The sequence below is a fragment of the Chlorocebus sabaeus genome, chromosome 6 (genome assembly GCF_047675955.1).
Source record: "Chlorocebus sabaeus isolate Y175 chromosome 6, mChlSab1.0.hap1, whole genome shotgun sequence".
NCBI classification, from domain to species: Eukaryota; Metazoa; Chordata; class Mammalia; order Primates; family Cercopithecidae; genus Chlorocebus; species Chlorocebus sabaeus.
The window spans coordinates 9743177-9766643 of NC_132909.1; the positions used below are offsets into that span (position 1 = coordinate 9743177).

General features: G+C 40.9%; 2 protein-coding genes across 11 annotated transcripts in view; one reads left to right on the plus strand and one right to left on the minus strand.

Annotated features, from left to right (window-relative positions):
* LOC103234965 (caspase recruitment domain-containing protein 8) overlaps nucleotides 1-23467 on the minus strand; it is an 83950-nt gene that overhangs the window by 31282 nt on the left and 29201 nt on the right. Inside the window, exon 1 of one of the 7 annotated variants that reach the window (XM_073016230.1) lies at nucleotides 2563-4892. The exons of 5 other annotated variants lie outside the window; for them this stretch is intronic. The gene's annotated coding sequence lies outside the window, so the exon portion shown is untranslated. Of the gene's footprint in view, nucleotides 1-2562; nucleotides 4893-23467 lie in introns of those variants that run through there. One more of the 7 variants, XM_073016228.1, reaches the window with a different exon arrangement.
* The window catches only part of LOC103234962 (caspase recruitment domain-containing protein 8), a 39442-nt gene continuing 18304 nt past the window's right edge, over nucleotides 2330-23467 (plus strand). For 2 of the 4 annotated variants that reach the window (XM_073016240.1, XM_073016241.1), the window contains exon 1: nucleotides 21570-21672. In XM_073016240.1, the coding sequence (XP_072872341.1) occupies nucleotides 21670-21672 (3 nt within the window). In that variant the 5' untranslated portion in view covers nucleotides 21570-21669. Of the gene's footprint in view, nucleotides 2636-18786; nucleotides 18932-21569; nucleotides 21673-23467 lie in introns of those variants that run through there. The other 2 variants (XM_073016238.1, XM_073016239.1) reach the window with 2 other exon arrangements.

The following is a 23467-nucleotide window of genomic DNA, read 5'->3' on the forward strand; positions in this document are numbered from 1 at the left end:
GCGGTGGATGGGAGATCCTTGAAGACAGAGAAATAGCCTAGTGTGACAGAGTACAGAAATACTACAAAAACTCACTTGTAGAAAGCACGTTCTGCATATAACCAGACATGGAACTGTCCCATGCATTCCATAATAATTAAGAAAAAGATATTACCGGAGCATCGCTTAAAGGTACTGCAAGAAAATAGGTGAGAAGACCAGGACGTTTTGTTTTGTTTGTTGGTTTGTTTGTTTGAGATAAAGAACAATCAAAGGAAAATGATGGACCAAAATTAACAATCATTCTTGGGGGGAAAAAAACTCCACCCACAATTCCTCAGTAAAAAGGATTACACACATTCTCAGCATAATACGTCTCTCTCAGGCCAAAGGCTATCCTTGTGCTTCATGTGGACACTATGAAATCATTCCAGCTGAGGTCAGGAAAATACCAAGTATGACCTTCCCTATTTAAGTTAAAATATTGGAAGCTTATTCCAAAATATTGGAATAAACTTGAAATACGATGATTGAACCGAAGGACATTAAACTATAACTCACTAGACACGTTATTTTACTCTATAGACAAACACAACAAATCACCTGAAATAAGCTACAAAAATAAACCAGTAAGATAGAGAAAGAATCTTTTTTTTTTCTTTTGAGACAGAGTTTCCTTCTGTTGCTCAGGCCAGAGTGCAGTGGTGCAATCTTGGCTCACTGCAACCTCTGCTTCCTGGGTTCCAGCAATTCTCCTCCTCAGCCTCCCAAGTAGCTGGGATTGCAAATATGCGCCACCATGTCTGGCTGATTTTTCTTGTATTTTTAGTAGTGATGGGGTTTCACCATGTTGGACATGCTGGTCTCGAACTCCTGACCTCAGGTGATTTGCCTGCTTCGGGTTCCCAAGTGCTGGGATTACAGGCATGAGTCACCGCGCCCGGCCAGAAGAATCTTAATATACAAAAATGAATAGCTTTTTAATATAACAGACTACCCCAATTCCATGAAAGAAGAAAATACACCCATTAAAATAGAAACTATGGTGCCTAGAATTAAACTGTACAAAAAAACTACATGACCCATATAATTTTTTTATGTTGAAATAATTTTAAACGTGAAAAAATAGCAAAGATTCGTATAAATCCTCAACCACCTTATCCTAATGGTAGCTATACATAATTGTATTTATATATAATAGTTGTTATATATAAAATAATTGTGTATGTACATTTATATCATATATAATCATACATATACATTTATTGTATTATATATAATATACAGCTGTATATGTAATTGTAACATAATAATTATACACATAATAGTATATGTAATACAATTATCTAACCAGGAAATTGATGTTAGCATATCACACCATTACCTAATGTGCAGACCTTATTTGAATTTTGTCTACATTTGTCTGAATGTCCGCTTTCTTCTCCAATATCTAATTGAGGATCTCACATTGCACTTAGTTGTTATCTGTCCTTAGATTCCTCCAGTCTGCGACAATTTCTTATTTTTTCCTTGTCTTTTGTGATTGTGACACTTTCGCTGAGCATGGTCAATTATTTTACAGAATGTTTATCAATTTGGATTTCTTTGATGTTTTCTCATGATTAGGTTGAGGTCATGCATGTTTGTCTTCTGTGTTCAGTCAACACGCCCCAGCCTTTTTGGAACATTTCTTCATGTTCTGGCGTCACAATTTATTCCAATGTTATCTTGTATATTCCCTGCCCCAGCCCTGGAAGTAACCACTTCTCCACAGATCCTTGGCTCCCTTGTATTCAAAACAGTATTTAGAAACCAAGGCCGGGCACAGTGGCTCACGCCTGTAATGCCAGCACTTTGGGAGGCCGAGGTGGACTGATCTCGAGGTCAAGAGACGGAGACCATCCTGGCCAACACGGTGAAACCCCGTTTCTACTAAAAATACAAAAAATTAACTGAGCGTGATGGCATGCGCCTGTAATCCCAGCTACTCGGGAGGCTGAGGCAAGAGAATCGCTTGAACCCGGGAGGCAGAGGTTGCAGTGAGCCGAGATTGTGCCATTACACTCCAGCCTGGGTGACAGAGGGAGACTCAATCTCAAAAAAAAAAAAAAAAAAAGTAATATTGCTTAAAAATCAAATTGCATGAGAATGCATAGCAGGATACCAAGCAAATACAACTTTTAAATATACAGAAAATAATATTTAAAATACAAACCAAACATATAAATCATGCAGGGGGATTAACACGTTTCTGGATAGTGGTAACAGCCGAGAGTGGCTGGATGAATTCCAGAGAAATTTCACATATTGCTTCAATTTTATTTAAAATATATTATTACCTATGTCTTAGATATTTTATTTTAAATAATGGGCAAGGATATTATACACTCTGCAGAAGTAAGTGTAATCGTGTTTTTTCTTGCCCACATTAAAGATGCCCCAGATGCTTGCACTGACCCTATTGACCGCCCACAGCCATCATGGCGACCGGAAGTCCTAACAGTTTACTTCCCTCAGTTCTCAGAAAGCCCTCCTTCTCTGTGAGCATTATTTCAAAAGAAGTTGAGAACTAGAGAAACTGACCTAAGGGGATTCTCCCATTTGGCCCGTCCTCCCCTGAAGTCACCACCTGCTGCTTTTCTGGAGCGCTTACCAGGTGAGTTTCAGGAGCCCCAGGGTACAGGAAGGAGAAACGGAGGCTTGTTGCTAAGACACCGCCAGGCTGCTGCGTGTTCTGCTCCTCTTGGTTAGCAAGGAGGGAGTACGACAAAGCGCGTGTCAGAAGGGGAAACAGGGCCCTCCCCTTGTTAAAAACAAATCCCTCTAGAAGCTCGGCATCCTGTTAGTCATAGCTTAAATTTATGACTTCAATGACTTGGCTTGGGCAGTCTTTAATCTCTCTCATACTTAATTTGTTTTAATTTCTGTAATAATAATTTTTACACCAATGTTTATGTTGCTAATACTAATAATTTTACACTGTAACTGTATAACTTTAATTATTAGAAGTGTTAACTTAACTAACAAGCATATGAAAGCTTCCTAAGGGAAACAATTTTTTTTTTCTTTTTTTTTTTGAGACTGAGGCTCACTCTCTTGCTAGGCCGGAGTGCAGTGGCATGATCTCGGCTCACTGCAACCTCTGCCTCCCAGGTTCAAGCAATTCTTGTGCCTCAGCCTCTCGAGTAGCTGGAACTACAGGCGTGCACCACAAAGCCCAGCTAATTTTTTATTTTTTATTTATTTTATTTATTTATTTATTTTGAGACGGAGTCTCGCTCTGTCGCCCAGGCTGGAGTGCAGTGGCAGGATCTCGGCTCACTGCAAGCTCCACCTCCTGGGTTTACGCTATTCTCCTGCCTCAGCCTCCTGAGTAGCTAGGATTACAGGCCTCCGCCACCATGTCCAGCTAATTTTTATGTTTTTAGTAGAGACGGGGTTTCACCTTGTTAGCCAGGATGGTCCCGATCTCCTGACCTCGTGATCCGCCCGCCTCGGCCTCCCAAAGTGCTGGGATTACAGGCAGGAGCCCCTGCGCCCGGCCGGAAACAATGTTTATTCGGGAATAGAGCATTGCCATTGGGAATAGATATGCCATATTAAACTATGTGTATATTCAGGGAGATAAAGGAAGACAGAAATGGGGAGGATTGCATGTTGTTTTGACAGAATTTTCCTTGGCTACAAAGATCAGTAACAAGGGTGACATTAGTCCGAGGTTGGACCAGCAGTTGCTGGGCAGCATTCCTTGCAGAAATATTTTTTGTTTAAGGTTGTGAAGACCTTTATGCAAGGTTGTGGCTTTTGTGGAGTCTTTTTCATTTTCAGGCATACAAGGATAACAGCCCTCTCTTCATGGTTTTCCTGGCTCTATTTGTCAGGGTTACCTTAACATAAGTGACTCCATTTTGTTCTGACAACTTTCAGATTTCCCCTTGTGATCAAGAAGTTTCTCTGAAAGCATTCTTCTGCCTCAGCCTCCCGAGTAGCTGGGACTACAGGTGCTCACCACCACACCCAGCTAATTGTTTTTGTATTTTTAGTAGAGACGGGGTTTCACTATGTTGGCCAGGCTGGTCTCGAACCCCTGACTTGTGATCTGCCCACCTCGGCCTCCCAAAGTGCTGGGATTACAGGCATGAGCCACCGCACCCGGCCTGCATTTCTTTTTTCAAAGCATTACTGTGGTATTTTTTCCAACGTCATTGTGTTCTGTGGTTCTTATCTATTCTTCACATTTATTTACATAATGAACTTTAATGATGGATTTCTACAGAATTTTTGTCACTAAGTGGTTGCCTAGAAGTATATATACTAAGATGGAACATATTGAAATATGAGCTAACTTTTCTCATTCAATTGTTGATTACTTAATTAGTTACTTTGTTTATTATTTGGGGGATGGGATCTTGCAATGCTGCCCAGACTGGACTCAAACTCCTGGGCTCAAACTCCTGCCTCAGCCTCCCAAGTAGGTGGGATTACAGGCATGTACTACATCACCTGGCTCAATTATTTATTATTTATAACTCATTATACATATATTCAGATAACTTAATCTGTGAGCTAAACTCTTCCACTTTGTTGACAGTCATTTCTGTGTTTGCTGTGTGGCTACGGATGCAATGTGTTTCCTCTGTGCTTGAGATAGGATGATGGGGATTCTTCAGTGGCTGTGTGAGTTGTTATTCTAGGGCACTTAAGAATATGAATTGGTGGCCGGGCGCGGTGGCTCAAGCCTGTAATCCCAGCACTTTGGGAGGCCGAGACGGGCGGATCACGAGGTCAGGAGATCGAGACCATCCTGGCTAATATGGTGAAACCCCGTCTCTACTAAAAAAAAAAAATACAAAAAACTAGCAGGGCGAGGTGGCGGGCGCCTGTAGTCCCAGCTACTCGGGAGGCTGAGGCAGGAGAATGGCGTAAACCCGGGAGGCGGAGCTTGCAGTGAGCTGAGATCTGGCCACTGCACTCCAGCCTGGGCGACAAAGCGAGACTCCGTCTCAAAAAAAAAAATAAATAAATAAATAAAAAAAGAATATGAATTGGTCAGTTTTTTATATCTCTACTGATATTCTGTTGTTCTGTTAATTGCTAAAAGACTATTGATCAGATTTCCCACAAGAGGGGAGGATTATTCTATATCTGTTTTTCATTCTACCCATGTATACTATACACATATTGAAAGTGTTAATATGTATACACAAAATTAAAATTGTTATTCTTATTGAAGTGATCTGCTTTATATTTAGTAATGCTGTTTAGGTAAAATATATTTTGTCTAACGTTATTGGAGGTGCACCTGCTCCCCATTGATTACATTTTTACACAGATGGTCATCTTGCATTCTTTTATTGGAATCTTAATATAACTTCTTTGGGTTTACTTCCTGTAAGATGGAGGGAAATGCTCTTGAAGCCTAATTTGTCTGACATTCATATTGTTGCTCCAGATTCTTTTTAATAACCATGAATATGATATATCACTGCCATTGCCATGGGGGGGGGGTGGGGAAGTGGCCCCAGCTGGAAACATTTGTGCAGATGAGTATTTACAATGATAAATGTTGGCCAGGCGTGGTCGCTCACAGCTGTAATTACAGCACTTTGGGAGGCCGAGGCAGGCGGATCACCTGAGGCCAGGAGTTTGAGACCAGCCTGGCCAACGTGTTGAAACCCTGTCTCTACAAAAATACAAAAATTAGCCAGGCATGGTGATGCACACCTGTAATCCCAGTCACTGCAGCTCCCTGCACCTGCACTCCCAGCACACCACATTCTCTTAACCAGTCCTATTCTTTTAGCTCCTATCATGTGTACATATACCTTTTCCTGTACCACAAACATTCTGTATAATCTCTTGTGCTATTATGTTTTATCGTTCAGATCACGGATATACGTCCAACCCATTAAATAGTACCCAGAATAAGGAACATGTGCAAAATATATTTGTGGAATGAACAAAAGAAGTGCCATAGAGCAGTGCAGTTTAACAGAAATATAATCTAAGCCCCAAATGTATATTAAATTTTCTAGCAGCTGCATTTAAAAAAGCAAAAGCAAGAAGATAAAATTAGTTTTAATAATACATGTGTAGTTGTATATGTCTACACATATATGTTTGTGTATATATATACTTATAAGGCCAGTGCAGTGGCTCACACCTGTAATCCCAGCACTTTGGGAGGCCGAGGTGGGCAGATCACCTGAGGTCTGAAGTTTGAGACCAGCCTGTCCAACATGGTGAAAACCCATCTCTACTAAAAATACAAAAAAAATTAGCGAGGCATGGTGGTGCATGTCTGTAATCACAGCTGCTTGGGAGGCTGAGGCGGGAGAATCACTTGAATCTAGGAAGCGGAGGTTGCAGTGAGCCGAGATTGCGCCACTTCTCTATAGTCTGAGCGACAGAGGGAGACCCGATCTCAAAGAAAAGGTAAAAAGATTCTTCCTCTAACTTACGGGTTTATCCTACTTTTATAGCTGATTTCAGGTGATTTGTCATGTTTCTCTATAGAGTAAAATAACGTGTAGTGAGTTATAACTTAATCTCCTTCCTTTCAATCACTGTATTTGGAATTTGTCCAATATTTTGGAATAAGCTTCCAATATTTTAACTTAAATAGGGAAGGTCATACTTGGTATTTTCCTGACCTCAGCTGGAATGATTTCATAGTGTCCACATGAAGCACAACGTTAGCCTTTGGCCTGAGAGAGACGTATTATGCCGAGAATGTGTGTAGCCCTTTTTACTTAGGAATTGTGGGTAGGGTTTTTTCCCTCCAAGAATGATTGTTAACTTAGGTCCATCATTTTCCTTTGATTGTTCTTTATCTCAAAAACAAAACAAAACAAAAACCAACAACTTCCTGATCTTCTCACTTATTTTCTTTTCTTTTTTTTTTTTTTTTTTTTTTTTGAGACGGAGTCTTGCTTTGTTGCTCAGACTGGAGTGCAGTGGCACTATCTTGGCTCACTGCAACCTCTGCCTCCTGGGATCAAGTGATTCTCCTGCCTCAGCCTCCTGAGTAGCTGGGATTACAGGCGCCTGCCACCACCACGCCCGGCTAATTTTTGTATTTTTAGTAGAGATGAGGTTTCACCCTGTTGGTCAGGCTGGTCTCAAACTCCTGACCTCGCGATCCACCCACCTCGGCCTCCCAAAGTGCTGGGATTACAGGCGTGAGTCACCACGCCCAGCCTTCTCACCTATTTTCTTGTAGTACCTTTAAGTGATGCTCCGATAATAACTTTTTCTTAATTATTATGGAATGCATGGGACAGTTCCATGCCTGATTATATGCAGAACGTGCTTTCTACAAGTGAGTTTTTGTGGTATTTCTGTACTCTGTCACACTAGGCCATTTCTCTGTCTTCAAGGATCTCCCATTCACTACTACCTCTACCACATCTATCCCCTGCTCAGCCTCCATTCCAACTGCCCAGACCTCACAGCTCTTGTGTTCAGACTCTACAGATAAATCACCGAGTATGAGGCTTTACTCACAGGAAGTTCCTCTTCTGGCCCTTCCTGACTTCTTTATGTTTTCTCACTCTGCACTTCCTCCCTGTTCTTCCGCCGTGCTCCACCCTGACTTCACAGTTTTGTCTGCTAGCGAGAAACGTTTGGATCTGTGAGTTAAATCTGTCTCCTCATTATTCTGAAAATGGAGTTTGCATGGACTTTTCCATTCACCTTATTGCTTTCATCGATACTCAGTAATAGGATAAACTGTTATCTCTCATTGCTTCCTCCGGAAGCCTCATCTCAGAGGGGTACCTGGCCATGTGAGGTGTCATTCTGCCCCTGCTGGGGGGTGCCTCCAAGTTAGGCTACTCCGGGGTCAGGGACCCACTTGAGGAGGCAGTCTGTCCATTCTCAGATCTCCAACTCCGTGCTGGAAGAACCACTACTCTATTCAAAGCTGTCAGACAGGGACATTTAAGTCTGCAGGGGGTTCTGCTGCCTTTTGTTTAGCTATGCTCTGCCCCCCAGAGGTGGAGTCTACAGAGGCAGGCAGGTCTCCTTGAGCTGCGGTGGGCTCCACCCAGTTCAAGCTTCCTGGCCCCTTTGTTTACCGACTTAAGCCTCAGCAATGGCGGCGCCCCTTCCCCAGCCTCGCTGCCGCCTTGCAGTCTGACCTCAGACTGCTGTGCCAGCAACCAGCCAGGCTCCGTGGGCGTGGGACCCTCCGAGTCAGGCGCGGGATATAATCTCCTGGCATGCCGTTTGCTAAGACCGTTGGAAAAGTGCAGTATTAGGGTGGGAGTGACCCGATTCTCCAGGAATTAATTCCCTGACACCTGGCGCTTCTGGGGTGAGGTGATGCCTCCCCCAGCTTCGGGTCTCGCTCCAGGGGCTGCACCCACTGTCCTGCCCCCCACTGTCCAACAAGCCCCAGTGAGATGAACCTGGTACCTCAGTTGAAAATGCAGAAATCACCTGTCTTCTGTGTCGCTCACGCTGGGAGCTGTAGACTGCACCTGTTCCTATTCGGCCACCTTGGAACCGCCCCCGGCCATTCACTTCTTGTACACTTCAGTGAGAACTGTCTATGTATTTGTTCAATATATATATTATGCACATACAAGTAATATATAATATCATATATGTGTGTAATATATAATTCTGTATCTATAATATACATATATATCTTTTATATGTGTGTAATATACACACCATATAATATGAATATACAATGTAATACATATTAAACACATACACATATTACACACACCCACTTATATATGTTATATATACTTAGGCCACAAAAAAAGGAAATTCAGCCATTTATTACAACACAGAAGAAGCTGGAGAACATCATATTAAGTAAAAGAAGCCAGACACAGAAAAGCAAATAATCCCTGATCTCACTTGTGTGTGGAATCTAGAAATGTCTGCCTCAGAGCGACAGAGTAGAAAGGTGGTTGCCCAGGGAAGAGGTACGGGAAAACTGTGGAGACGTTAGTCAAAGCGTACAAATTTTCAGTTATAAGATGAAATAGTTTGGAAATCTGGGATAATATATAGTCACCTTAGTTAAAAATACCGTGCTATATATTTAAAATTTGCTAACAAAGGAGCTCGTAAGTGCCCTTGCATCCTCCCCACCCCACAGGCAAATACGTGAGATGATGCATCTGTTAATTAGAATGATCGTGGTAATCATTTTATGATGTATCAGTTTATCAAATCATGTGTCTTACACTTAAAAATATAGTGTTCCATTTATCATTAACACTTCAATAAAGCTGAGGAAAACATTTATGAAAGAAAATAGACTAAACACACTAAGCAATGACAGAGAATGAAAGACTGAAAGATCATATCACAGGTATACACCGTCTTACAGATTCCTATTTTAAATACAAAAAGCACACACAGGTCAAAAGTAATAGGATGTAAGAAGATATACTCTGAAAATGTTCATCAGAAGGAAGCTGGAGTGACCACATGACTATCTGAAAAACTAGATGACAAGATACTTATTGTCTTGATTCACATTAAACAGAAAAGACACAAAATGGTTCAAAAAAATAGAAAGAAGAAACTCTGTAAAAACTAACAGAAATCTAGTGCACATTCAATAACATAAAACAAATGTTAAGGATGCAGAATTACTGGATATAAACAAGGCCATTTCAGTAGTAATAAAAGCTTTTATTTTATTTTATTTTATTTTTTTTGAGGCGGAGTCTCGCTCTGTCGCCCAGGCTGGAGTGCAGTGGCCGGATCTCAGCTCACTGCAAGCTCCGCCTCCCGAGTTCACGCCATTCTCCTGCCTTGAGACTCCCGAGTAGCTGGGACTACAGGCGCCCGCCACCTCGCCCGGCTAGATTTTTGTATTTTTTAGTAGAGACGGGGTTTCACCGGGTTAGCCAGGATGGTCTTGATCTCCTGACCTCGTGATCCGCCCGTCTCGGCCTCCCAAAGTGCTGGGATTACAGGCTTGAGCCACCGCGCCCGGCCTAAAAGCTTTTAATTTGTGTATATAAATACACATAGCATCAAAATATATAAGTGAAAACAAAAAATTATAAAAAGAAATAAGAAAATCAACCACTGACAGGGTGGATTTTAACTAAAGCCTCTTAGAAATCAACAGAACCAATGGAAAAAAGAAATGTTAGTTGGGATATTAAAAATGTGATCACATCATTTTATACTCTTCACCTCCCTGCGATAAAAATCAGCACACTCAGGGACTGTAAAATACCCATCTTTCCTTCTCAGGCACATATGGACCAAGTGTAAAGGTAAACAACAAACATTAAAGCAAGTGTCAAACAATTTCAAAAGTTTAATGTAACAGAACAATGATCTAAAGTCAATTATAGTAAAATATAAATAAAAGAAGAATTAAATAAGAAAAAAGCCCAATTTCTCAATATTTTTAATACTGAAGCAATTCTTAATAACCACAAAGTGAAAAGAAGTCTTTATAAGGAAAATGCAGTATGGAATGTCCATTATGGAAATAAATGTGAAGACTAGATAAGAATTTCGAAGAAAACAATGACATTAGAAAAGGGATACCAAAGGGAATCCTAAAATGAGAGAGGGGATTGATATAGGTAAAGACAGAATAACATCAAACTACCCAAAGTGGAAACAAATGTCAAAATTCAGCTTCTTGCTAAGAAGTATAAAATTAACAAACCTCTAAAAACCTTTAAATATTTTAACAATGACAAACTGTGCCCATAAATTTGGAAATTGAGGAGATACTGGCAAATTCCTAGAAGACTTACCTTACCATAAAGGGTACTGAAACTGGAGAAAGTCATCAATGTACAAGCTTTCCAAGGTGAAGGTGAATAGTGGCAAAAGTTGTACCAATAAGAAATCCCAAAGAATGCTTCAAGGGTGAAGTATGCCAAACACACCAGACAGAAAATATATGAGCAAATTATTTCTATGGATACAGAATAGAACGTTCTGTTACTCACGTTACAAGGATAGCACAAACCTGATAGCGAAACATAATAAAGATTGCATGAAAAGTATGTTGTCAAGAGTATCTCATAAACCAAGTGAAAAACAATCCAAAGAAAATCTGCGAGGAAGTAAACTGCATGCTACGTAAAAATATTCACACAAAGACTAAGGAATTATTCAAGAATGCAAGGTAAGTTTAGCATTATAAACTTCATCTGTATAATTAGCCACAGTAGTAGACTGAAGGAGAAAATATGCAAGAGCTTCAATGGATACACTTCATCCACCAATAGATACATAAGAGATACTAAATAATAATAGAAATGCAAGACTAAAGGAAGTGAAAGAACAAAAAAGAATACATATCAATAAAAAAAGCAATGAAAAACAGGCATATTATAACAGAAATGAACTTAGAAACATGCATCTGAAAGAAAAAAACCGAAGTCTGTGTGAGAAAACACAGAATGGGGAATGAGGATGTTGAGAAGGTCTTCATACCTCCTTTCATTCTCAGATTCAGGCTGAGGGGTTGCAGAATCCTAACTAAAGGCAGCCGGCTTCCCCATGACAGTGAGGCATCTTGGAAAGGCTGGGTCTGACACACAGTGAGTGTGTATCAGGGACCGATGGCAGTTCTCCTCCCAGTGGACATGGATCACCGTGTCACCTGCTGCCTCAATGATCTTATTTACCGTCTATCATTTTGATGCACCCAGAGCAGCAACAAATCACTCTCCCAGAAGCAAAATGGGATTCCTGATAAATTATGATGTTTATTAACTAGGAGTGCAAAGTCAGCTTTTGAGGATGTATGTTTTCCCAAGTTGAACTTTATCAGAAAGTAAACTTCAGGATCTTGAAAGTCATTGAAAGTTACTTTTCACTGAGTTGGTGGAAATGACCACAGCCCTTGACATAATGTGACTACTGACCAGAACCCAAGAGAACACAGTTCCTTTTTCACTGGAGTTTATAGTGCCTCCTGCTTTTATGACGTGTTTTAACTTTTTTCCTTTTGCAGAAGGCACCCTCATCACGCAGGACATTGAGTTGTATTGTATTTGAACCATCACGAGGATCAATCAGGATATTATAACACACGTGGTTTATTGATACTTCTAAAATTAATATATCCTCCTCTTTGTGGTTAAATATTCATGAATGTTTATTTTTATAATTTCAACTTTTAGCTTCAGGGGTACACGTGCAGTTGGGTTACATGGGCCATTATGTAATGCTGAGGTTTGGGGTGCAAGTGATTCCATCACCCAGAGAGTGAGCATAGTATCCAACAGTGAGTTTTTCAGCCCTTCCTCCCTCCCTCCCTATTCCATCGCTAGTGTCTATTATTGCCATCTTTATGTCCATGAGTGAACAATGTTCAGTTTCCACTTACACATGAGAACTTGTGTATTCGGTTTTCTGTTCCTGCCTTAATTCACTGAGGATAATGGCCATCAGCTGCATCCATGTCACCTCAGAAGACACAATGTCCGTCAAAGAATAGGTGTTATGATGAGAACTACTTTTTCCTGTATTTTCAATTTCTAAGGTGTTCAAGTTCATTAATAAATAAATGTTAATATATTTCATTTGGTAAAATGTTTTCATTGTTTTCTAATCAGAATGTATTTCTTGTTTTGGTATTTTTACCCAGTGTAATATGTAGCTTTCTTTTTTTCTTTTCTTAGTTCAGTAAATTTTGGGGGAACAGGTGGTATCTAATTACATGTATACGTTCCTTAGTGGTGATTTCTGAGATTCTGGTGCACCCATGACTCGAGCAGTGTACACAGTACCCATTGTGTAGTCTTTCGTCCCACTCCCCCTCCCACCCTTTCCTCCGAGTCCCCAAAGTACCTTGTGTCATTCTTATGCCTTTGTGTCCTCATAGCTTAGCTCCCACTTACGAGTGAGAACATCTCATGTTTGGTTTTCTATTCCGGAGTTATTTCACTTCCAGCAATGGTCTCCAGTTGTATCCAGGTTGCTATGAATGCCATTGTTTCTGTGTTTTTTATGGCTGAGTAGAATTCCATGATGTTTATATATACCACGTTTTCTTTATCCACTCGTTGATTGATGGAAATTTGAGCTGGTTCCATATTTTTGGAACTGTGAATTGTGCTGCCATGAACATGCATGTGCAGATGTCCTGTTCATATAATGACTTTGTTTCCTCTGGGTAGATACTCAGGAGTGGGACTGCTGGATAAAACAGTAGATCTACTGTTAGTTCTTCAAGGACCCTTCACACTGTTTTCCATAGTGGTTGTACTAGTTTACATTCCCACCAATTTTGTAAAAGTGTTCCCTTTTCACTACATCCCCATATCCATTATTTTTTGGTTCCTTGATTATGGCCATCCTTGCAAGACTGAGGTGGGATCGCATTGTGGTTTTGTTTTTTTTTTTCTTTCTTTTTTTTTTTTTTGAGGCGGAGTCTCGCTGTGTCACCCAGGCTGGAGTGCAGTGTCCGGATCTCAGCTCACTGCAAGCTCCGCCTCCCGGGTTCCCACCATTCTCCTGCCTCAGCCTCCCTAGTAGCTGGGACTACAGGCGCCCGCCACCTCGCCCGGCTAGTTTTTTGTGTTTTTTTAGTAGAGACGGGGTTTCACCGCGTTAGCCAGGATGGTCTCGATCTCCTGACCTCATGATCCGCCCGTCTCGGCCTCCCAAAGTGCTGGGATTACAGGCTTGAGTCACTGCGCCCGGCCGCATTGTGGTTTTGATTTGCATTTCCCTGATTAGTGATTTTATGCATTCTTTTCATAGGTTTTTTGGCCATTTTTATGTCTTCTTTTGAGAACTGTCTGTTCATGTCTTAGTTCACTGTTTGATGGCATTGATCCTATCACAACGCATTTTGAAGACAGCTGTTTTAAATTCAGATTCTACTGACTTTGGGTCTTATATCTCTTGAGCAGGCCGGATGCAATGTAAAGGGAACCGTGGGGAGCCCTGGCGGGGGAGATCTGTAGTTGTGCCCCATGGACACAGAATAGGACATGAATCATGAGGTGATCATACTTGCGATGTCTCAGATAGAGCTCAACCAAGACTTTGTAAAATTATTGAGAAGAATTCATGCTGAAAAATGACTGCAGTAGATGGTGTTTTTCTTACATTTAGTAAACACCCTTAGGGTGGAATGACTGAGAGGGGTCCGAGGGACTTCTAGAAGCTGTTGATGTCCTGTTTCTTGATCTGGGTGTGGGTTTACATGGTGGTATCAACTTTAAAGATTCAGGAGTTGTTTATATTCTGAATGTGTACAACTTTTGTTGTACTTCAAAAGTGGTAAAGAAAAAACTCAACTGATACTTTTGAAGGAGAGGACGCTTAACGATGAAGCCTGAACTGGATCTGGAATATTTTCAAAAGAAAAATTTCAGATTGTATTGGTCAAAAAGTTGAAGCTCTGACGGAGAGGAGGGCATACATATACCATATGTGAAATATGTCAACATAACCCTGATATGGTGGGAGTGTCATTATGAAGGGATTTATGCAGACATGAGACACATACCAATGAATTCTATTCTATATAAAGGAGTGAATCTCTGAGTACTTCCGATTCTTTCAGTCTCTACTATTCCTTATAGCTCTTATCATCTGTACATATATTTTTCCTATACCATGAACATTCTATATAATCTCTCCAATTATTGTGTTTTGTCTAAGTCACTGACCTACATCCAACCCCTAAAATACTGCCAGGGATACGTGAGGTGGACAAATATATTTGTTGAATGAATAAAAGAAGTTACTTAGAGCAGCACAGTTTAATAGACAAATAATGCAAGCTCTACCTTTAATTTTAAGTATTCCAATAGCCACATTAAACAGGAGAAAATGAGCAGACAAAATAAGCTTTAATTTCATGTAATATGTTCATTTCCCCTCCCAAACAATAACTTGAACATATACTCAATGTGAAAATTGTTAATATGATATTTATGTACTACTATTGATAGTAAGACTTGTTATTGGTCTATTCAGCAATTCAACTTCTTCCTGGTTTATTCTTGGGAGGGTGTATGTGTCCAGGAATTTATCCATTTCTTCTAGATTTTCTAGTTTATTTGCATAGAGGTGTTTATAGTATTCTCTGATGGTAGTTTGTATTTCTGTGAGATCGGTGGTGATACCCCCTTTATCGTTTTTTATCGCATCTGATTCTTCTCCCTTTTCTTCTTTATTAGTCTTGCTGGCAGTCTATCAATTTTGTTGAACTTTTCAAAAAAACAGCTCCTGGATTCATTGATTTTTTGAAGGGTTTTTTTGTGTCTCTATTGTCTTACACATCCGTGTGAAGAGACCACCAAACAGGCTTTGTGTGAGCAACAAGGCTGTTTATTTCACCTGGGTGCAGGCGGGCTGAGTCCAAAAAGAGAGTCAGCAAAGGGTGGTGGGATTATCATTAGTTCTTATAGGTTTTGGGATAGGCAGTGAAGTTAGGAGGAATGTTTTATGAGCAGGGGGTGGATCTCACAAAGTACATTCTCTAGGGTGGGGAGAATTACAAAGAACCTTCTTAAGGGTGGGGGAGATTCTAAAGAACCTTCTTAAGGGTGGGGGAGATTACAAAGTACATTGATCAGTTAGGGTGGGGCAGAAACAAATCACAATGGTGGAATGTCATCAGTTAAGGCTATTCTGACTTCTTTTGTGGATCTTCAGTTGCTTCAGGCCATCTGGAGGTATAAGTGCAAGTCACAGGTGATAGATGGCTTAGCTTGGGCTCAGAGGCCTGACATCTATCTCTGTCAGTTCTGCTCTGATCTTAGTTATTTCTTGCCTTCTGGTAGCTTTTGAATTTGTTTGCTCTTGCTTCTCTAGTTATTTTAATTGTGGTGTTAGGGTGTCGATTTTAGATCTTTCCTGCTTTCTCTTGAGGGCATTTAGTGCTATAAATGTCCCTCTACACACTGCTTTAAATGTGTCCCAAAGATTCTGGTACATTGTGCCTTTGTTTTCATTGGTTTCAAAGAACATCTTTATTTCTGCCTTCATTTCATTATTTACCCAGTAGTCGTTCGGGAGCAGGTTGTTCAGTTTTCACGTAGTTATGCGGTTTTGAGTGAGTTTCTTAATCCTGAGTTCTAATTTGATTGCACTGTGGTCTGACAGACAGTTTGTTGTGATTTCTATTCTTTTACATTTGCTGAGGAGTGCTTTACTTCCAACTATGTGGTCCATTTTGGAATAAGTGCGACGTGGTGCTGAGAAGAATGTATATTCTGTTGATTTGGGGTGGAAAGTTCTGTAGATGTCTATTAGGTCTGCTTGGTGCAGAGCTGAGTTCAAGTCCTGGATATCCTTGTTAACCTGTCTCATTGATCTGTCTAATATTGACAGTGGGGTATTAAAGTCTCCCATTATTATTGTGTGGGAGTCTAAGTCTCTTTTTAGGTCTCTGAAGACTTGCTTTATGAATCTGGGTGCTCCTGTATTGGGGGCATATATATTTAGTATAGTTAGCTCTTCTTGTTGAATTGATCCCTTTACCATTATGTAATGGCCTTCTTTGTCTCTATTGATCTTTGTTGGTTTAAAGTCTGTTTTATCAGAGACTAGGATTGCAACTCCTGCTTTATAATCTCTTTTTAAAATTTGTGAAATATCTCAATACAAAGCAGTCATACTCCAACTGCCCAATAACTACAGGATTTTTTTTCTTTATATAAATCATGGTGGAGACTCCTTTGGTGCAGAAGAAAGTGTGAAGTGTCAGATCACAATTTGAGAAGTGACAATTTCTCATGTTAGCAGATGCTCTTTGAGAAATGATGATTCTCATCTTAGAAGGGAAGAAATATATTGAGAAATTATTTTATTATTTTTCACCAGCGCGAAAGGGCAGAGGGTTGGGTAACATGAGGAAATAATTTCAGTAATGGTCTGCAGTCTCAAGTTTTCCTCATTCCTGTAATACAGATAGAGGGTCATGAGGTTGTTTAGGCAATAGAAGAACACAAAGCAACAGACCAGCAGAAGGATGGTGTGGGTGGCTCTGTGTTCAGGAGATGGCTGGGAAGAGAGGCTCGGGCTGTGCAGATGCTGGGCTCTCCGCTGGTGTCTGCAGAGGAGATTAGCCATGTTGATGCTGGTCCAGACCATGAGGAACATGAACAGGACATCGCAAATCACCACGACATTTATAAATGATCCCTGGGAGAGGAGTCCAGGCTTAGTTTGACAATAGTCTTGCAAATATCCAGGTCCAACCATGGTGAAATTGGTATAGGCTTCCACGGTTTCAATGATGTGAACATAGATTAGCATGTTGGTGACCCAGAGAAAAATGAAAGAGGGAACAAGTCTCAAGGCTGATAATGCGGACCACACAAATAGTTTACCAAACTGCCCACTATCGTAACCAGAGACATTCACACTACAAACCAGGAGAAAAAGTTTTCACACTGTATACTTTCTGCAAGATGTTGAAACAAGACTCTATATCATAATGAGACTTTTATCCCATTTAATTCAACCTTTTCTACTTGGCGCGATACTGGCATAATTCAAAATTTATGATCAATTCCCTCTGCTTATAACTTAACAGAGCCCAACCTACAAAATTCTTTAGTATCCATTGGTTAAATAAGAAATTATCTGTGCTGTTGCTAATATGACATGCTATACCTGGACAAACTCCTCTGAGAAAAGTTGAGGCCCCTATACACAACATAAGAACGCAGCCACATGGTTACCCCAGGACTCACCTAATTCCCTACTGTCTTGAATAACTGTTTGAGTTCTTCAATTAGTTGTCTTTAAACCTAGGTTTATGGCTCAAAACCATATGCAAACTGAAAAGCTCATATTACTCTGAATTTGTATTTCCTCTTACTTTGTATTTCTCTTTTTTAAACTTTGTATCTGTTACTTGTTAAAGTTTTTCAGAGGTGCAGCTCCTAACAAGATAATACTGAACCAGCACTTTAAAATGATAGCAAAAGATTGTAGAACAGACAAAATTGAACTTATTAATGGACTCCAGGGAGACTTAGCCTGAGAGTCGCACCCTTCAAATCTCATTTGTTGCTCAAATGCTTTTGACGTCGATGCCTAGTCACCAATCACTCCCCAGAAGGTAAGACGAGACCAGCAAACTGGGACAGGTCCGTCCTGGCATCAAGGAACATCAAATCTGAATTACAGAATGATTGATCAATGATGCTTTCAGAGAAACTTCTTGATCACAAGGGGAAATCTGAAAGTTGTCAGAACAAAATGGAGTCACTCATGTTAAGATGACCCTGACAAATAGAGCCAGGAAGGCCATGAAGAGAGGGGTCTTATCCTTGTATGCCTGAAAATGAAAAAGACTTTACAAAACCCACAACCTTGCATAAGGGTCTTTGCAACCTTAAACAAAAAATATTTCTGCAAGGAACGCTGCCCAGCAATTGCCTGTCCAACCTTGGACTAATGTCACCTTTGTGACTGATCTTGGTAGCCAAGGAAAATTCTGTCAAAACAATATGCAATCCTCCCCATTTCTGTCTTCCTTTATCTCCCTGAATATACTCATAGTTTAATATGGCATGTCTATTCCCAATTGCAATGCTCCATTCCCAAATAAACACTGTTACCTTTAGGAAGCTTTCATATGTTTGTTATTTAGGTTAACACTTCTAAAAAGTAAAGTATTAGAGTTACAATGTAAAATTATTAGTATTAACAAGACAGACATTGGTATAAAATTGTTATTACAGAAATTAAGACAAATTGGGTATGACAGAGATTATTAAGACTGTCCCAGCCAAGTCACTGAAGTCATAAATTTAAGCTACGACAAAATTTATTTTGTTTGTTTTGTTTTTAACAAGGGGAGGGCGCTATTTCCCTTTCTGACAGCCTCACATGAACTTCCGGAACCCATTGGAGTACTGCTTTCTTCCTAAGTGACCAAGAGGAACAGAACCCAGAGCAGCCTGGCAGTGTCCAAGCCACAAGCCGCTGCTCCTCCTTCCTGTACCCTGGGGCTCGTGAAATTCACCGGGTAAGCGCTCCTGAAAAAAAGCGCTCCTGAAAAGCAGCAGGTGTTGACTTTAGGGGAGGACAGGCCAAATGGGAGAATCCCCTTAGGATCCGGTTTCTCCAGTTCTCAAGTTCTTTTGAAATAATGCTCGTAGAGAAGGAGGGTCTTTTGAGACTTGAGGGAAATAAACTCTCAGGACTTCCGGTCGCCATGATGGTTGTGGGCAAGCAACAGGGTCGCTGCAAGCATCGTGGGCATCTTTAATGTGGGCAGGAAAAAAACACGATTCCTTACTCTGCAGCGTTTATAATATCCTTGCCCATTATTTAAAATAAAATATCTAAGACATAGGTAATAATATATTTTAAATAAAATTGAAGCAATGTATGAAATTTCTCCGTAATTCATCCAGCCACTCTCGGATGTTACCACTGCCCAGAAACCTCTTAACCCCCACTCCCGCGTGATTTATGTATTTGGTTTGTATTTTCAGTATTATTTTCTGTAATATTTAGAAGTTGTATTTGCTTGGTGTCATGCTGTACAGTCTCATGCAATTTGATTTTTAATCAATATTAATTTTTTTTTTTTTTTTTTTTTTTTTGTGATGGAGTCTCTGCTCTGTCACCCAGGCTAGAGTGCAATGGCACGATCTGGGCTCATTGCAACCTCCGCCTCCCGGGTTCGAGCGATTCTCCTGCCTCAGCCTCCCGAGTTGCTGGGATTACAGGCATGCACCACCACACCCAGCTAATTTTTGTGTTTTTAGTAGAGATGAGGTTTCACCATGTTGGCCAGGCTGTTCTGGAACTCCTGGCCTCAGGTAATCCACCCGCCTTGGCCTCCCAAAGTGCTGGGATTACAGGCATGAGCCACCATGCCATATCACGCTATTTTAATATAGTCAATATAATCAAATAGTCAAAAAGTTAATATGGATTATTTATAGGTGTTTGGATTTGGGGTGATTTGTAATTCAATTTTCTTTTCTGTTATCCAAAGTGTCTACAATGCTATTAATATGTATTTTTACTATTATATAAAACTTAATCTTCAAAAATCACAATAAGATATCACTTTACACGTACCAGAATGGCCATTTTTAAAAGGCCCATAATAACAATTAAAGGTGAGGATATGGAGAAGCTGGCACCCTCCTACACTGCTGGTGGGAATGGAAATTGGCGCTTAGAAAAACACTGGCTTAGTGCCAATTAAGGTTAAACACAGAGTTACCACATGACCCAGCAACTCCACTCCTAAGTGTACCCAAGAGAAGGAAATAATCTGTTCACATGGAAATTTGTACCTGAATATTCACAGCAGTATTTTTCATAAGAGCCCCAAAGTGGAACTCACCCAAATGTCTATCGTCTGCTGAATGGATAGTGAATATGTTGTGTCTCCATATGGTGGAATATTATTCAGCAAAGGAGGTTCTGTTATGTGGTATAACACGGATGGACCCTGAAAACATTATGGGAAGTGAAAGAATCCATCACAAAGGACAATATATTGTTTGATGCCTGTCTTAGTTGCTTTCGGCTTCTTTAACAAAAGTATCATAGACCACGTGGCTTAAACAACAGGATTTATTTCTCACAGTTCTGGAGCCTGGGAAGTCCAAGATCAAGGCACTGGTACATTCAGTGACTGGAGAGAACCTGCTTCCTCGTTCATAGACAGCTGACTTCTTGCTGCATTCTCCCGTGGTAGAAAGAGGGAGGGAGGTCTCTGGGGTCTCTTTTCTAAGGGCATTGAGACCATTCATGAGGATTCCACCCTCATGACCTCATCACCTCCCGAAGGCCCCATCTCCTCGCATCATCACATTTGGAGTTAGGATTTCAACACAGGAGCTTGAGGGTGGACACATACATTCGGTCCATAATAACTCCTATTAAATGCAATGTCCAGAATGAGTAAACCTGTGGAGACAGAAGGTGGATTCGTGGGTGTCTGTGGCTGGGTGTGCGTGCACATGGGGAATGGGGAGTGCCGCTTAGTGAGTTTCATTTTGAGGTGATGACACTGTCCTAAAACTGATTGTGGTGGTGGTTGTACAACTTTGTAACTATGCTATATACAACATTGAATTGTATAGTTTATTGTGTGGTTTGTGAATTGTGTGGTTGGTGAACTATATATCCATAAAGCCATTATTTTAAAAATCTAATCTTTAAAAATGTCATAGCAGAACCGGTGAAGGTAATGGGTCAGACAATGGTTCCTAAACTCAAGTATTTTAAAGAAATCTAGGTGACGATTTAGGCAAGAGAAACCACTAGAGTTGTACGAGAGAAGCATGGAAGGCAAGGAAAATAATCACACTTTTGCCTCTGTCAGGTTGGAATCTCTAGAAGTTACTATTCTACATGGCTTAACTTGCAGATGCAGGGCTACATCAAAAATAAAAGAATTTGAAAAGTCCGTACTCCCATTTCATTAGGCAAAAAAAAAAAAAAAAAAGTTTCTATTTTGCAGCTCTCCTGTTTCGGCCTCTGTCCTAAGCACCTACCGCTACTAGGAGCAATTCCACTGATGCATCTCTTTTGAATGAGCAATAAGTGCTTTTGTCAACCTTTTAGAGACACGGAAGCTAAGATTTATCTGACGGTTCTTCCCATGTACCTAAATGCAACCTCTTTTTATTTTTTCAGGGTGAAAAAGATACAGTAAAGAGATAAATACAACATTTGACAGATGGACAAAAAGGAGTGTCATGAAAAGAGTAGCAGCAGTGATGAAGAGCTGCGGAGATGGTGAGTGACTTTGCGCTCTGTGCGGGTTCCTGATGGCTGATTCTTCTGCATCTCATTATAGTTCATGAGATACAGAGCACCATGGATGTTTTCTGGAAGAACGGTTCTGCTCGCATTGTATTCACTCATTCATCTCTGTATGAATGAAGGGGAAAAACCCCAGGGGCAGCCAGGTGTACTTTTTTTTTTTTGAAACGGAGTCTCCCTCAGTCACCCAGGCTGGAGTGCAGTGGCACAATCTCAACTCATGTCAACCTCCGCATCTCCAGTTCAAGCGATTCCCCTGCTTCATCCTCCCCAGTAGCTGGGACTACGGGTGTGCACCACCACGCCCATCTAATTTTTGTATTTTTAGTAGAGACAGGGTTTTACTATGTTGGCCGGGATGGTCTTGATCTCTTGACCTCTTGATCTGCCCACCACGGCCTCCCAAAGTGCTGGGATTACAGGCGTGAGCCACCGCGCCCGGCCCAGGTGTACTTTTTACACCTTCTCTCTCCTTCCCTGATTTTCACCATGGCTGCTTCATACCTGAGCAAAAGCAAGTCTAGGGCTGTTCTTCCAGCTCTTTCCTTGATGCATGGACCTATGGCCTTGACCATGCTCTTGACAATGCCACAGCGTGGCACCAGATCAGAGCAGAACCATGCAGCCTGACTTATTAAGCCCTCCCACTGTGCGTTTCAGCGGCTCCTCATCAGCACGCGGCTTATCTCTCATTTGTAGAAAACGAATGCACTGTCTTACATGGTCTTGGAACTCAAAACAAATTAATCTGACCAAATATTTCCGTGTATGCAATTCAGACACTGCTGTAGAATGAATGTTTGTGTTCCTCCAATATTCGCATGTTGAAATCCTAACTTCCAATGTGATGTTATTAGGAGATGGGGTCTTTGAGAGGTGTCAGGTGATAAAGGTAGAGCCCTCGTGAATGGAATTAGTTCCCTCATGAAGGAGACCCTGGAGAGCTCCTTTCTCTTTCCAATGCTTGGACAGAACAAGAAGTCTGCCCTCTGTGAATCAGAAGCAGACACCGAGTCTACCAGCACTTTGATCCTGGATGTTCCAGCATCTAGAGCTGTGACAAATACATTTATATCGTTTACAACCTTCTCAGTCCATACTTTTTAAAAATAGCAGCCTTGGCCGGGCATGGTGGCTCTCACCTGTAATCCCAGCACTTTGGGAGGCAGAGACGGGCAGATCTCCTGAGGTCAGGAGTTCGAGACCAACCTGGCCAACGTGGTGAAACCCTGTCTCTACTAAAAATACAAAAATTAACTGGGCCGGGTGGCAGGCACTTGTAATCCCAGCTACTCGGGAGGCTGAGGCACGAGAATCGCTTGAACCTGGTTGTAGTGCACCAAGATTGTGCCATTGCACTCCAGCCTGGGCGATAAGAGCGAAATTCCATTAAAAAAAAAAAAAAAAAGAAAAAGGTCTGAAATGATTGAGACCGATGCTCTGGCATGCATAAAAGACCACGGACTAGGATGAATTGTTTGCTTTGGGAACCCAGTGCTTCCTAGCTCTTGTGCTAAGTACTTTTAGCCTTCTATGATTAATCACCACAAGGATTTGTGATGAGAGTACTGTATCCTTATTTTACAAGTTAGAAAGCTGATACTCAGAGAGGTTAAGCAACAATTTTGACAGGTCTGTCACTGCTGAGTGATGTCTGTGAAAGGCACTGAATGCAGATTTCTCTGGTGTCCATCATCCTTGACACGCTCGCCCTAAATAAAGAGATCCTACCTTCAAATAAGCTCAGTCCATCCAGGGTTGTGCAAAC